Source organism: Vulpes lagopus, chromosome 4, assembly GCF_018345385.1.
Source record: "Vulpes lagopus strain Blue_001 chromosome 4, ASM1834538v1, whole genome shotgun sequence".
NCBI classification, from domain to species: domain Eukaryota; kingdom Metazoa; phylum Chordata; class Mammalia; order Carnivora; family Canidae; genus Vulpes; species Vulpes lagopus.
Window position 1 is genome coordinate 118,638,795 of NC_054827.1, and position 13,648 is coordinate 118,652,442.

The following is a 13,648-nucleotide window of genomic DNA, read 5'->3' on the forward strand; positions in this document are numbered from 1 at the left end:
GGCCGCGTCCCCCGCCCCCGCCGTGAGCGCACAGAGGACCGCCACACCCCGGGCGCCGCCCCGCGATCGCGGACGCGGCTCCCCGGGCCCCAGCCCTCGGGGCAGGTTCCCGCCCGCGCGACCCCTCGGGCCGTCCGGCGTCCGGCTGCGGCCCCCACGCACCCGCGCGGAGGCAGGGCCGGCCCCTGGGCGCAGGGCGGCCCCCTCGCCGAAGCCCCCTTCCCAGCTCCCCAACATGGCCCGGGGCGGCGGCCAGGGCTGGAGCTCCGGGGAGTCGGACGGGCAGCCGGAGGAGCCGCCGGCCGAGGAGCCGGGGTGAGCGGCGGGTCGCGCGGGCGGGGCGGGGCGGGGCGGGCTGAGGACCCGGCAGTCGGCCGTCCGGGCGGGGGTCCTCGAGCGGGGAAGGTCCCGGGGCCCCGGGGTCCGGGGCGGGGCTCTCGCGTCCAGGGACCAGGTTCGGGGTCCGGGGGTCGGGTGTCCCGGGTCGGGGATCCGGGGTCCGGGGTCCCGGGGTCCGGGGGTCCTGGGTCTGGGATCAGGGTCAGGTGTCAGGGGGTCTCGGGTCCAGGGTCTGGGGTACCGGGTCGTGGCTCGGGGGTCCAGGGACCGGGTCCGCGGGTCGGGTGTCCCGGGTCTGGGATCCGGGGTCCGGGGGTCCAGGGTCTGGGGTCCGGGGTCCAGGGTCTGGGATCAGGGTCAGGTGTCGGGGGTCCCGGGTCCAGGGTCTGGGGTCCTGGGTCCAGGGTCTGGGATCAGGGTCAGGTGTCGGGGGTCCCGGGTCCAGGGACCGGGTTCAGGGGCGGGGGTCCGCGGGTCGGGTGTCCAAGGCCCGGCGTCCTGGTTCGGGTGCCCCTCCCCCGCCCTCCCCGCCCCTCCCCCACCCCTCCCGCCGCCCGCCGGGCGCCGCCGGAACCTCCGCGAAGGTTCTGGGCCTCTGTGGCGTCACTGTCTCCTCGCGGAACCTTCCGCCGGCGCCGAATAAAACCCGCGGCGGAGGAGCCGGAGGCCGAGTGCGGCGGGGCCCGCGGCGGCGGCGGCGGAGCGGGAGCCCGAGCGGGAGCGGGAGCGGGAGCGGGAGCGCGGGCGGGCGGCGGGTCGTCGGGGGCGCACTGACCGGCCTCGCCCGCCCCGCCCGCCCGCAGGGCCAAGATGGTGAAGGAGACGCAGTACTACGACATCCTGGGGGTGAAGCCCAGCGCGTCCCCCGAGGAGATCAAGAAGGCCTACCGGAAGCTGGCGCTCAAGTACCACCCGGACAAGAACCCGGATGAGGGCGAGAAGGTGCGGGGTGGGGGGCTGGGGTCAGGGTCACCGCGGGCCCTGGGACCCCGGTGACCCCCGCGTCGCGTCGCCCCAGTGTGCAGGCCCCACGGCCGCCGGTGCAGCGCGGGTGGGCCGGGGCCGGCCGGGGCAGCTCCGGGGAGGGGCGCCCTCCCCCCACAAGCGGAGGCGCGGCCGGCAGAAGTCAGGCACTTGCTGTGCTGGGGGGAATTTTGTGTTCTTTCCCCTGGATGCAGAAGCCCAGGGGACGAGCTGCTCGGACCTGGGCCAGTACCAGGGCAAGCCGGGTCAGGCTCGATGGCCGGACCCGATTCCGTTTGTGGTTTGTGTGCCTGGGTCTTGCGGGGTCAAGGTCGTCAGGCCCTGAAAAATCCTAGTTTTGAAACAGACACACAGATCTCTACCCCGACGCATCATTTTGCAGGAATATTTCACGTTTTCTGTGACAAATGACCCACAGTTGATTCTAAGGACCGAGAGCCTGGAAATACCCTGTCTAACGGGGACCTGAATGAAATGTTCCTTGCAGGGGGCAGAGCCAGCCTGAGTGGTGACTGGCAGGACCTAAACTGAGTCTTGGGAAAGCTGCGGGCAGTCCCAGCCCTCTGTCCACTGTCTGCCACTTTCTCATGAAACTCTGGAAGTCTCAGTGGTGGTGGGGAGGCTCCTGGAACAGGGCCAGCACTGACACCCAGGCCGCTGGGGAAGCCGCCGTCCGGCGCCCAGACCCTTGGAGACCAGGCCAGCCTGCGTTCACTCTCCACGAGGAGCCGCCTGCTGCAGGAGGGGTGGCTGCTGCCTGCCATGATGGCATATTTATATTTAGCCACATGTGCCGAGCGTGGCTGTCACAAATGTAACATGCTCTCCTGTGAGACGTTTGCGCGTTGCTCGCTCGCGTTCTCCTCTATATTTAGAGGGCTTACTGTAGCTTTCACAGGCCCTGGCTTTCTGCGCACTGCTAGCAGGGGCGGTGGAGCCTGATGGTGAGGATCTCCCGCGAGGGGAGCACGTCCAGGCTTCTGGTGTGACACTCAGAAGGCCGCTTGAGCCTGTTCCAGGTCACGTCTCCGAAGTTCAGGGCTGTGCATGTGCACGTGGAGTGGGTCTGTGCTCTAGAACTTGGGCTTGACCTCAACAGCATTTCTGTAGGTGTTGCCCTGTGCAGACCTGTGGCAGGGGCCGTGTGGTTTGTTTTCAACCTTTTAGAGCCGGGCACCAAACCCTGTCACCTAAGTGAGGCTCTTGTTGGTGAGCAGGCAGGGTTTTGTCATGTCCCCCCCATCTCGTGAAGCACGAAAGCCATCAGTGTGGGGGTTCCAGCGGGCTGCCCTGACCCCTGCCCAGAGCCTCTGGCCCCGTCCTCGCCTCCCTGGTGGCGGCCAGGGCCTGCTGTCCGGCTTTCGTAGTGCTGGCACTAGGATGTGTGCAGGCTGGCTGAGTGAGGGGCACTGTGCGGGAGGAGCAGACTCGGTACCCAGACCGTTTGGGAGGGAAGCTGGGAGCCCAGCGGCCATGGGGCTGCAAATCAAAGGGGGGTGAGAAGACGGGGATGCAGTTCATAGAAACCTGACAGGAGACTCACTGACTCACCAGATCCCTACTTTCTGGTCCTGCTGTGTGCTGGGCGCACGGTGTAGACTGCTGCTTTCTCCTGCACTTGTCATGGGGAGAACCGGCACAACTTTTTTTTTTTTCCCTCCTAAGGTTGTCACTGTATTATTAATGTCTCTTCAAAAATAGATTCAGTACTTTCCTCTGTCGGGAGGCAAGTGAGCCAGCTCTGGGTGCTGGCTTTTGTTTTGTGCCCTGTTGTCCTGGGTTGCTAAGCATTCAGCAGCCCGTGCTTGCTGTCAGGTGCTCCGCGGAGTCTGTACTTAACCTCCTCTACGCTGCTTTTCTGCAGGATTCCGGGGCAGGGGGTCAGGAGGCCAGTCCCCTTTGGGGGCCGTGCTGGGGGCATATTCTTGGCTGTTACCCTCATCAGCTTGAGATGAGTTTGGTTTTTTTGACCAATTTCACTGTAACTTTTAGTCTGAATAATACATTTTCAAGTTAAAAGTCATTAAAAAAATCATAAAAGAGAGGATTACAGTACAGGAAATATGAGAATCTAGAGAACCACCCCCCATGTACACATCCCCCAGTGGCTTTTCCTGTGCCTCTCTGCAGGCAGCCTTTTCCAGGTGGTTGATCCTGCATGGTCATCCTGGTAGCTTTCCTTCTTACCTCCTAATATTTTATCACAAACCCTCTTCTAAGTTACAACATCATCTCAAAGTCATTTTTTCCTGGCTGAACGGTGATCTCATTAAGGTCCCCTGGCAGATGATCATAGTCTGAAAGGTGAGCTGGTGTGGATTTTCAGCTTAGAGGACAGGGTACAGGCCGGAACCCAGATTAGACTCTGGAATTCTGGTGCCTCAGAGGTGGGCCAGACCTGCTCATGCTGGTGGGAGCCCTGACCCTGGGGGAGACGCTCCTCTGATGAACCCCCAAGTGACATGGTGTTGCTTTGCTTCCTAGATTGACCAGAGTATTTGGGGAGTGTTTCTAGTGGAAATTCTTGAGAAGTGTATTTATCTGGTCCATGATGTGCGCCCCGACTCTCAGCAGGAAGTCTAAGGCATAGGGAGCAGGTGCAGGTCACGGACAAGAGTCCGATTCTGACATCCCTTGAGGACTTGTTAGGTCTTACTTATTATTGATGAATTACAGATTTCGATCTCTCTCAGGAGTCTGTAATACAAGAGAAAACCTAGCTGCTCTGTTGAATTTCCGTATTTGCTTTCTCAGAGCACTTTTTCCTGTTTTACGGAGCCAGTGGTGGTGTGGGCTATTCTCACAGACTGCAGACGGCTCTGCAGGGCCAAGAACCTTCTGCCCATATTCCTCTAGAATCGAGCCATTCACCTGACAATATCTGCCACCTGCCTTTCACACGCAAACGTTGTTCTAGGCCCTGGGACACAGCAGTGGACGAAGCTGAGCTCAAAGTAGACTCCGTGGGGCGGGGGGAGAGGGGGGGTCTCACGGAAGCCTCAGGGAGCGTGAGGTGGTGGGCTGGCCGCATGGCCCAGAGCGAGGCCCGGCTTGGACTCTGGTGCCACAGACCACCTTTGGGACCTGGGTCAGAGGACTGGTGGCCCACCATGGCAGCAGTGTGCTCAGCGGAGACGGGCTTGAGGAGGTGGGAGGCCGTTGGGATTATGGCTGTGATGTAGGTGCAAGCTGGTGGCCTCCATAGGCTGGGTAGGTGGAGTGGCGAGAAGGGGTGGATTAGGGATAGCTGACTGTGTTCTAATTTTACTTTAAAACCTTCATGTACCTGGAGGAGAGGTGGGCGTGGGACAGTGAGCACCTCACGCTGTAACCAGGGGCAGCCTCTGCTTCACCAGCCTCTCGTTATGCTTGCAGGCCTTATAGCCTGTCCCCCGAAACACTTCAGTTGTGTTTCTCCTGTGAAAACCCCATTGTATGTAACCGCAGTCCACTTAGCACGTTGGAGAAGTTGAACATCAAGGAATAAACTCACATTCTCTGGTTGTTTCAATGTCTCCTGTAGTGATTTTCCCTAGTCCTGGATCACATGCTGCACTTTGTTCTCTTTTAGTTTTGCAGAATGTCTTTTAATTTGGTTTTTCTGATACCTTTCTTACAACTGGATTCTGGTGACACACTTAGCGTGAGTGCGACATGTGGGGCATTTTGTGTGTAAGGGTGCTGGAGGTCAGCATTGGGAGGCAGTGCCAGAAGGATGTGTTGACAGATGAGAGGGACAGGAAATGAGGTGTTGGTGTTGGTGTTAACTGAGCTGGGAGACCGGGTGGGGGTGTGCACGAGGCGTCTCACGCAGGTAAACTGGGGAAGTAGTCCTTGTGTCCCTAAGGCTAGCGGCCACACCTGGGAGCCTGGGGTAAGCCCTGGCCTGGCCTGACTGCCTCTGGCTTCCTGTCCGGGGCAGCTGAGGTAGGGAGGAGTGTCCATTCCTCACAGCCATGGCGCACGCTCTTGTGTTCATTGGCTCCTTAGCAATGCTGGCCCTCGGTCCCTGTCCGTGAGGGGAGCACACGGGCTGGCCTGCTGGTCTGGGTGTTGGGGTACGGAGTACCTCCATCATTGCATTTCTCGCCGTGGATTGCTTCAGTGAAACTCAAATCTTCTTTCTTTTTTCTCTCTCTCTCTTTAAAGTTTAAGCTTATATCCCAGGCATATGAAGTGCTTTCAGATCCAAAGAAAAGGGACATTTATGACCAGGGTGGTGAACAGGCGATTAAGGAAGGAGGCTCAGGCAGCCCCAGCTTCTCTTCGCCCATGGACATCTTTGACATGTTCTTTGGTGGTGGGGGACGGATGGCTAGAGAGAGAAGAGGTAAGTGCTTTTTAAAGGCACTAAGCAAGTTTTATAGTTTTAAAATCCTACATGTTACTGGAATCAGGGTGGACCTTCAGCTGTAAGTGGTTCCCCGTTCTGTGGTATCCAGGCTACCCGGAGCCTCCTAGCACCTGATGCACTCACCTGACACCTGCAGATGCCACCTGAGAGGCAGCAGATGGGGTGGCGAGCAGAGAGGAGGAGGGGAGCTTGTCCTGTTTCTCCCTTATTGGGGTCAGGCCCTTGCACATCCTATGGGACATCATGGCACCTCCTGCCCTGCGCCCGTGTAAGCAGTTTCTGGCTGGCATTCTGCAGTGTGTGTCATTTTCTCGGGCTGCTCAGATTTTCCAGAGAATGGAATTCAAGCCATTATGTGGGGACATCTTTGTAAGAGACCACCCGCCTGTGTCTTTGGAGTGTGAGTCGTGGTTGGCAGCATTACCCCCTGGGGTGAGGTGAGGGCCTTTGTTCTGGGGTTGGTTTCCCCACCTCTTCCCTCCTGCCGGCCCGGAGCCGCCCCTCTGGCTGTAGGTAGTGGTCTCTAGTCACCGTTTCCCCCAGGTTACCATGGACCTGGAAACTAGACAGCCAGCCAAGCTTATTAAAATCCTGGGGCCCTGGATGGATAAGGTGGTACTTGTTCTCACATTATAATCCATTCTGAGCTTCAGAAGCTTGGCCATCCAGTCTTGAACACAGGGTGCGGATAATCAGCTGATCACGAGGACAAGCCCTGGCCCCATGACCCCTGTGTCGCCGGCTCGGACAATTGACAGGGACACAGTTACAAGCTTGGGTCTTGAGGTGGACAGCTTCATACTGAGTCCAGTTGTCTTTCCAGGTTAACAGCAAATAAATGGGGACAGTGTGTCTCCATGACAGTGTGAGCCCCAGGGGCAGTTGTGGGCTGTCTGACCCTGGCCTGGAGCCCCAAGATGCAGGGTCCATAGATCAGGTGTCAGCAGAGTCCCCACTTGACCACAGATTACATAAAGGCTCAACCGTGCAGAGCTACAGAGCATGAGGCTCAGGGAAGAGTTTCGGTTAAAAGTTCCCAGACTGGTGGTCACACCATCTTTGAGGGAAGGAAGGGCTTGCTTTCCTGGGGAGGACCCATGGCCCTGCTGGGGGCCTCCCCTCCCCACCATCACTCTCAGGTTTGTTCTGAGGAGATGGGAAGTCTTACTGTTGACTTCTATAAATGATCGAATAACCAGCTCTTCACTACAAAGGGCATTTGTTCTCACGGCTGGGGGAGGCGGGTGGGGCTGAAGCAGCACCTCCAGTGGGAAGGGAGTGTGGGCGTGGCTCCCCAGCTAGGGCTCAGGCCTCAGGCAGGCGGGATTTTCCATGGCCCCTAGTGTCCACTGTGGTACTAACTGTGTCTCTCTCCTCCATAAGGCAAGAACGTCGTACATCAGTTGTCTGTAACTCTGGAAGATTTGTATAATGGAGTGACAAAGAAGTTGGCCCTCCAGAAAAATGTAATTTGTGAGAAATGTGAAGGTAAAAATTAATGTTTGAAGGAGTCCTATAGCTGTGATCCCTTAGATCTAGAAAGTTCTGATTGTCTTCTAATTCAGAGAAAAAGAATTGTGTATCTTTTCAAATGTAAGGGTCAAACAGATGCAAACAGGTAGCCTAAGGGCTGAATCTTAATTTGCCCTGTATGCTTTTTCTTTGGACTGACATTTAACATGTTGATCATTGTTTTGAACATTAGAAACCTGAGATAGTTCACCCAACTTAGGGGCCAGATAGGAAGTGTTCCAGGTCCAGGGGCTACAGGGTCCCTAGCGGCTGTTGGCACAAATGAGCAGATGTGCCTGGGTGCCAGTAAAGCCTGATTCACAAAGCAGGCAGCTGGCCATAGTTTACTGTCCCTGACTCAATGTAACTCCATGTAAATGTAACTAACACAGTTTTTAAAAATAGGAATTTTCAAGAAAAGTCATGTCTGGTGATTTCAGACACACGTCCTGAGTTGGTTGAGCTGGGCTGCCCCACGCCAGGTCTCTCAGCCCAGCCCCCTCGGTTACCTGTAGGCAGGGGTGGGAGACGACATCGCTTGTGAAGCTCAAGGAATGCATTTGGCTGGGCATGGCCAAAGCTACAAACATTTGAGGCATGTGTTAACATCTGGATGTTACTGCTTGGTTAGAATCATCCAGACTCTGTGCATTGCTTTCCACACCTATAAATAGAGCTCCAATCCTGGGGGTCCCATGTCAGGGCCCCAAACCCCTGCCCTGGCACCCAGAGGGACGGGCTGTCTGCAGAGGAGCCCGGCTCTCACTCCTGCCGCACCTCCCTCCAGGTGTTGGCGGGAAGAAGGGGTCCGTGGAGAAGTGCCCTCTGTGCAAGGGCCGCGGGATGCAGATCCACATCCAGCAGATCGGGCCGGGCATGGTACAGCAGATCCAGACCGTGTGCATTGAATGCAAGGGCCAGGGCGAGCGTATCAACCCCAAGGACCGTTGTGAGAGCTGCAGTGGTGCCAAGGTGATCCGAGAGAAGAAGATTATCGAGGTACACGTCGAGAAAGGTGAGGCTACACAGCTTAGCACTCCACACTATTGGGAGTGCTTCCGGCAGCTGACTGTGGGGTACACACGTCAGGCCTCTGGGATGTGGGACGCAGGGCAAGACATCCGGACGGGGCCGAGTGCGCCCCAGCCCTCCTGTTCCCAATTCCCCACCTGGTTTCACTGCCATCCCCATCACCAGCCCAGTCTGCCTGCTGCAGTCTGCTGCCTCCAGATCAAAAATGATCCATTTTGAAGGTTTTTCAGTGCCCTCAAAGGTGCTTGACCTTGATTTTGGTTAAGTGCCCTCCCATCCTCCTCAAGCCATCCCCTTGGAGTCACGGGGCATCTTTTTCTTGACCACCTCGGCCGTTCACTGGCTGGAGAGCTCCTTCCTTTACACGTGACCCCCGACTGCCGGGATTCCCCCACGTACAGCCCTCCCCTGCTCTCCATCCTGCTGACACTGTCATTTTAAGGCCTTGCTCATTGTTAGTGGTTCTCCAGGTATTTCTGGATTATTTTGTGGGCTCCTAATCTGGTGACTATGTTCTACGTGAGAGATGAGACCAAAGTACACAAATCAATACCCAAACCAACACGGGCATCCTTAGAGGACTTCTGTTTAAGCATTCTGGTACACACCCCCAGAGCCTTGCACCATGTGTGCAGCATCAGTGGGTGGTGACCACGTGCGTGCAGTGGCGGGTGTGGCAGCCACCCAAGGGGCTGTGTGCCGGGGGAGGCGTGGCCTCTTTCTCTTGGCGATCCAGCTATTGTTCTGGTCCCCGTGCCCATGAGGTTGGGAGGTTTGACGAGTAAAAGCCCTCAGAGGACTGTGTGCCATCTTCATAGCTTTGTAGAAAGTATGGTTTTTTTTTTAAGAGAGAGAAATGCTAATCAGAAAGGATGATGTCTCATAGGTATGAAAGATGGGCAAAAGATACTGTTTCATGGAGAAGGAGATCAGGAGCCTGAGCTGGAGCCTGGCGATGTCATAATTGTACTTGATCAGAAGGATCATAGTGTCTTTCAGAGGCGAGGCCACGACCTGATCATGAAAATGAAAATTCAGCTTTCTGAAGCCCTCTGTGGCTTCAAGAAGACGATAAAAACGCTGGACGACCGAATCCTCGTTATTACATCGAAGTCAGGTAATGTTTCAGGGGCGTGTCTGTGGCTGTCGTGCTGAAGGGCAGCTGTGTGTGACATGGCTGACTGCTGGCCTGGCTTCGCACTGGACAGTAGTGAGACTTCGTCTTCTCTGAGTTGAGTCATTGCTAATGACTTGAGAAGTTTCTGAATGTTTTAAATATTCTAGAGAAAAGAATTCAGAGTCAGGGGAAAGAGCCTCCCACAGGAATCCTGGTGTCCAGTGCTCTCCCTGGAACCTGCCAATTTAACTCAAACTTTTAAAAATTAATTTGGTAAGACGTGAGGGGTAACAGATGGTGGCAGTGCCACCTTCCCCATGTGCCCCCCAGCTCACATGCTGTTCATTACCCATCATGGATATTTTATTTTATTATTATTATTTTTAAAAATATTTTTATGTGTTTATTCATGGGAGACATAGAGAGGCAGAGCTACAGGGAGAGGGAGAAGCAGGCTCTCTGCAAGGAGCCCGATGTGGACTTGAGCCTGAATTCTGAGATCACACCCTGAGCTGAAGGCAGATGCTCAACCGCTGAGCCATCCAGGCATCACCCCCCCCCGCCCCCCCAATCAGGGATATTTTAAAGTAGAATTTTCCTCAGAACACGTTGCCTGTCAACTCAGCCTTGGCTGCTCATGCAGACCCACTCACCTGCACACGCCCCCGGGGGCCAGGCGGAGCACCTGCCGGGAGGGGCCGGAGGAGGACGGCAGAAGGGGGGGGTGTGTGAACTTGAAGCAGTCCCTAGGTAGCACAGAGATGACTCATCCGTGTCAGCACACATCTGGACAGTGGTGGTAGTGGTGGCTACATACCCAGGCTCCCTGACAGGGTCAGGAGCAGCTTGCTGAGGCATCTGAGGTTTAGGGTGGGTGGGGATGCCCGCTGCCTCTCCAGGGGCGGTAGTGGCTGGTAGCTTGAGCGGATCTTGAGCTGCCTGCCTCCCTGCTGGCTTCTTTCTGTGGCTTCGTTCCCTCTGCTGCTTCTCTCTGTTCTTTCCCTCCGCTTTCTTCCTTTTCTGGACATAAAATGATACGGATTCTATATCCAAGCCTTGATCAGAGTTCTTTAATTTTTTATTTGGAAACCACTTCAAACCAGAAGTTGTAATGATAAACACAGTACGTGATCTGCCTGTTGTTAACACTTGACCTACTTTCTCATTTTGCCACGTGCGTCTACACCGACATGAGGGGACATGGCAGGGTAACATGCCACTCTCATGAAAACATGAAATTCAGCCCTCACAAGGTCCCTGGTTCCTCCGCTTGCTTGAGTGGGGGCCTTGGGGGCCACAGCCCCCCTGAAGCCCTGGGCAGCAGTCATGAGTGTGAGGTCGAGGCCTGCTCCTGGGGCCCTAGCCCTGACCGTGGTGCTGAGAGTACAAGCAGGCTGGCGTCTGTGCAGCTTTAGGATGGCTCATCCTCCTTGGCCAGTTGATGGGCAGCCCGGCTCTGGTCAGTGATGGGGGGCAGAGGAGACCCCACCTCCTCATGTAATGACAGGGAATGGCCAAGGCTTCAGAGAACCTTCCACTGGAGTAGTCTCCTCCTCCTTCATTTATTGTCCTTTCCCTTCACCTTCTCATTTGGGCTTCTTATTGCTTGGCTGCTGCTTCCTCCTCTGTCTGCTGCCGAGGGCTGAGACTCAGGGTCGGGGGGGGCGGGCAGGTACCTGGAACTGCTGGAGGACCTCATGCGTGTATCTTCCCAGCCTCCTCTGAAGTAGAGGCAGAAGCATGAGGCATAGGGACAGAGATGGGAGAACTTTCCAGCCCATAGGACGGCCACAGGCTCTGAGGCTGAAGGCCCTGCACCGAGTAGGACCCTGCCGCTCACGACCCAGAGAGGGTCCTCGGCACCTTTCCCTTGGCAGGCCATGGAGCAACCATGCTGGGCATCCCCTCCCCACCCTCATTCTGCATGGAGCTAGCTTCTGGAGACCCTTGCGCCCTTTCTTTTTCAGGGTGGTGGTGGGGAGACAATGTTTTTAGATGTGGGCCAGAACCCTGGAGCTCAGGGGCCTAAACCCCATGATGCCTTTAGAACGTACATTGTGGGCAGTGCCGGAAGGCAGGCTGGACCACCTGCAGCTCCCAGGCTCCAGTGCTCTGGTCTGGTCGGCATTCAGAGTGGTTTACCTTGTGCTGGAGGGGCCAGCACGTTGCCCGGGGTGCTTCCCCTCACCCCCCAGCAGGGTCTGTCACCAGGCCACTCCCGTCTTCTGCTCCATAACTGACCCTTCTCTGCGGCAGGCGAGGTGATAAAGCACGGGGACCTGAGGTGTGTGCGTAATGAAGGGATGCCCATCTACAAAGCGCCCCTGGAGAAGGGGACTCTGATCATCCAGTTTCTAGTAAGTTCCAGATGGTGGTCGTGGGCTGTGTTAGGCATGCCTCCCTGGGAGGGGCAGCCGCTACCTAGCTCCACCTCACCCTCCACAGGTCATCTTCCCTGAGAAACACTGGCTTCCTCAAGACAAGCTTCCTCAGCTGGAGGCCCTGCTGCCCCCACGGCAGAAGGTCAGGGTCACAGATGACATGGACCAGGTGGAGCTGAAGGAGTTCAACCCCAGCGAGCAGAACTGGCGTCAGCACAGGGAGGCCTACGAGGAGGATGAGGACGGGCCACGTGCTGGGGTGCAGTGCCAGACAGCGTGAGGGGCCAGACAGCTGGACTAGCATGCCCTGCGCATAAAGTTGGCACAATGAAAATGGCATCACCTAGTGGGCTCGTGTCTGGGGTGTCCTGTGTGTGTGTTCAGCCTTCTCAGTTGCTGAGTCGTCTTTTTTTTTTTTCTTTTGGTTGTCACTTAAGTTACAGCTTTATATTTAAATGTTTCAAGTGTAAATCACCTCTAGTCTGCATATGGAATGTTTATTTACATTTTCAGGATACTTTTGAAGCGCCAGTGGCTTTGCCATAACCACCAGGGCAGCTATTTGTAGACCCCTAGGCTTGGCCTCCGGCTTGGATGGCTTCCCTGCCCCCCTCCCGGGGCTGCTGCTGGGATGGTCCTGAATCTAGATTCTTCATGAACCTCCCCCAAGACAAAAGCACAGCTGTGGCCTGCACTTGGTCCACATAAAAGGGGGGGGGGGGGGGAGTATGATCATCTGTCCTGGAAGCTTCCAGGCCTTGTGGGGGGAGGATAATCCAGTGTTGTCTACAAAGCGCTGACCCCACACCTTGTCCTCTGTGGTTGTGATGACCTTCTGTTGGCAGCCTTTGCACTGCTCTCCCACCAAAGTGCTTACTGTAAAGACAAGGACACCCCCAAGTGCTCCATAGCCTCAGGGCAGCAATGGAAGCCACAGGAGCAGCCTGGTCTGGGAAGGCACCCCCTCCCAGATCTGGCTCCCTTCGACAGATGGTTCCTCTGGCTACATGGCCATGGAACAAAGGGCTTCTTGCTGAGGGGACGTGGTTCTGGTGAGCACACTGCCTAGCCAATGCTGTGCACTATGGTACGGGCTGCCTGCCCAGACGGACGGTCCTCACCGCTTTACTCCCAGCAAGTGGCCACAGCTCACGTGTAGGGTCATCATAGCCCTTAGCCGTCACTGGTACCTTCCTTCCCACTGCAGTTGGGAGAAGCTGCTGGGCTACAGAAGGGGTCACTCGTCAGACCCGCCCTCTCTTGGTTCTGCAGAACTTGCAAGTTTGATGCAGACCAGGGCCACCCACAGTAGGGCTGAGGGGCCCCCACAGGCCCACACTCAGGGTGAGCCAGCTCGCGGGACCAGGCTCCAGCAGGACTGTGTGGGCAGGCAGGCACCACTTGCTCAGAATAGGTAACCCCCAGTGCCTGCTGTTCAGGACAGCCCTAAAACCTATTCTTCCAACCAAGCCTGTGTGCAAACCCATTTACAAATGGGACCATAACTCCAGGGTGTCCTGTCTATACCACAACTTCCTGATCACCGCCGCACAGCTACTGCTGACGGGGTGGCATTACCTTCAGCTCCTTCCTGGTGGCAGGAATGGGATTTGGAGGATGTTTCTTAAAACTGACTCCACCTGCATCTTTGTCACCTCAGAATTAAAATTGAGCTGGTCTGAGATGAATGGCTCTGGCTGTTGACATTTTCTTGAGGTCCAATGAGGGTGTTAAGTGCCAGCCTGCCTCATGCTGCTGGACAGGCACTCCTACCTAGGGTGAAGGTACGTGCAGACATCAGGCATACAGGCAGCTGTAGAGAGAAGGGGTGGTGTCTGGTGGCAGCTGTGGCGCAGGCTTTATTTGGGGATGGCACAGGCTTTATCTGGGGATGACAGGGGCTTGGGGGACAAGCATATGACCTCACAG

At 56.4% G+C, this 13,648-nt stretch overlaps 1 protein-coding gene across 2 annotated transcripts; it reads left to right on the top strand.

Moving 5' to 3' along the window:
- The first annotated feature begins 998 nt into the window (after window positions 1-998).
- On the top strand, window positions 999-13,401 carry DNAJA4 (DnaJ heat shock protein family (Hsp40) member A4). Of its 2 annotated transcripts, XM_041752015.1 has the most exons (7): window positions 1,000-1,281; window positions 5,473-5,653; window positions 7,061-7,165; window positions 7,977-8,204; window positions 9,108-9,338; window positions 11,595-11,695; window positions 11,784-13,401. In XM_041752015.1, exons 1-7 carry the CDS (start codon window positions 1,150-1,152, stop codon window positions 11,997-11,999), a joined length of 1,194 nt encoding a protein of 397 aa, XP_041607949.1. In that variant the 5' UTR covers window positions 1,000-1,149; the 3' UTR covers window positions 12,000-13,401. The 2 variants fall into 2 exon arrangements, with proteins under 2 accessions (XP_041607950.1, XP_041607949.1); XM_041752016.1 differs by lacking the exon at window positions 11,595-11,695 and having other exon boundaries at window positions 999-1,281; window positions 11,784-11,947.
- The last annotated feature ends 247 nt before the right edge of the window (window positions 13,402-13,648 follow it).

Excerpts from the sequence above, each read along its gene's own strand:
- DNAJA4 (XM_041752015.1), top strand. The coding sequence starts at position 1,150 with ATGGTGAAGGAGACGCAGTACTACGACATCCTGGGGGTGAAGCCCAGC. Across the intron at positions 1,282-5,472 it reads ACCCGGATGAGGGCGAGAAG|TTTAAGCTTATATCCCAGGC; the intron begins GTGCGGGGTGGG and ends CTCTCTTTAAAG. Across the intron at positions 8,205-9,107 it reads CGAGGTACACGTCGAGAAAG|GTATGAAAGATGGGCAAAAG; the intron begins GTGAGGCTACAC and ends GATGTCTCATAG.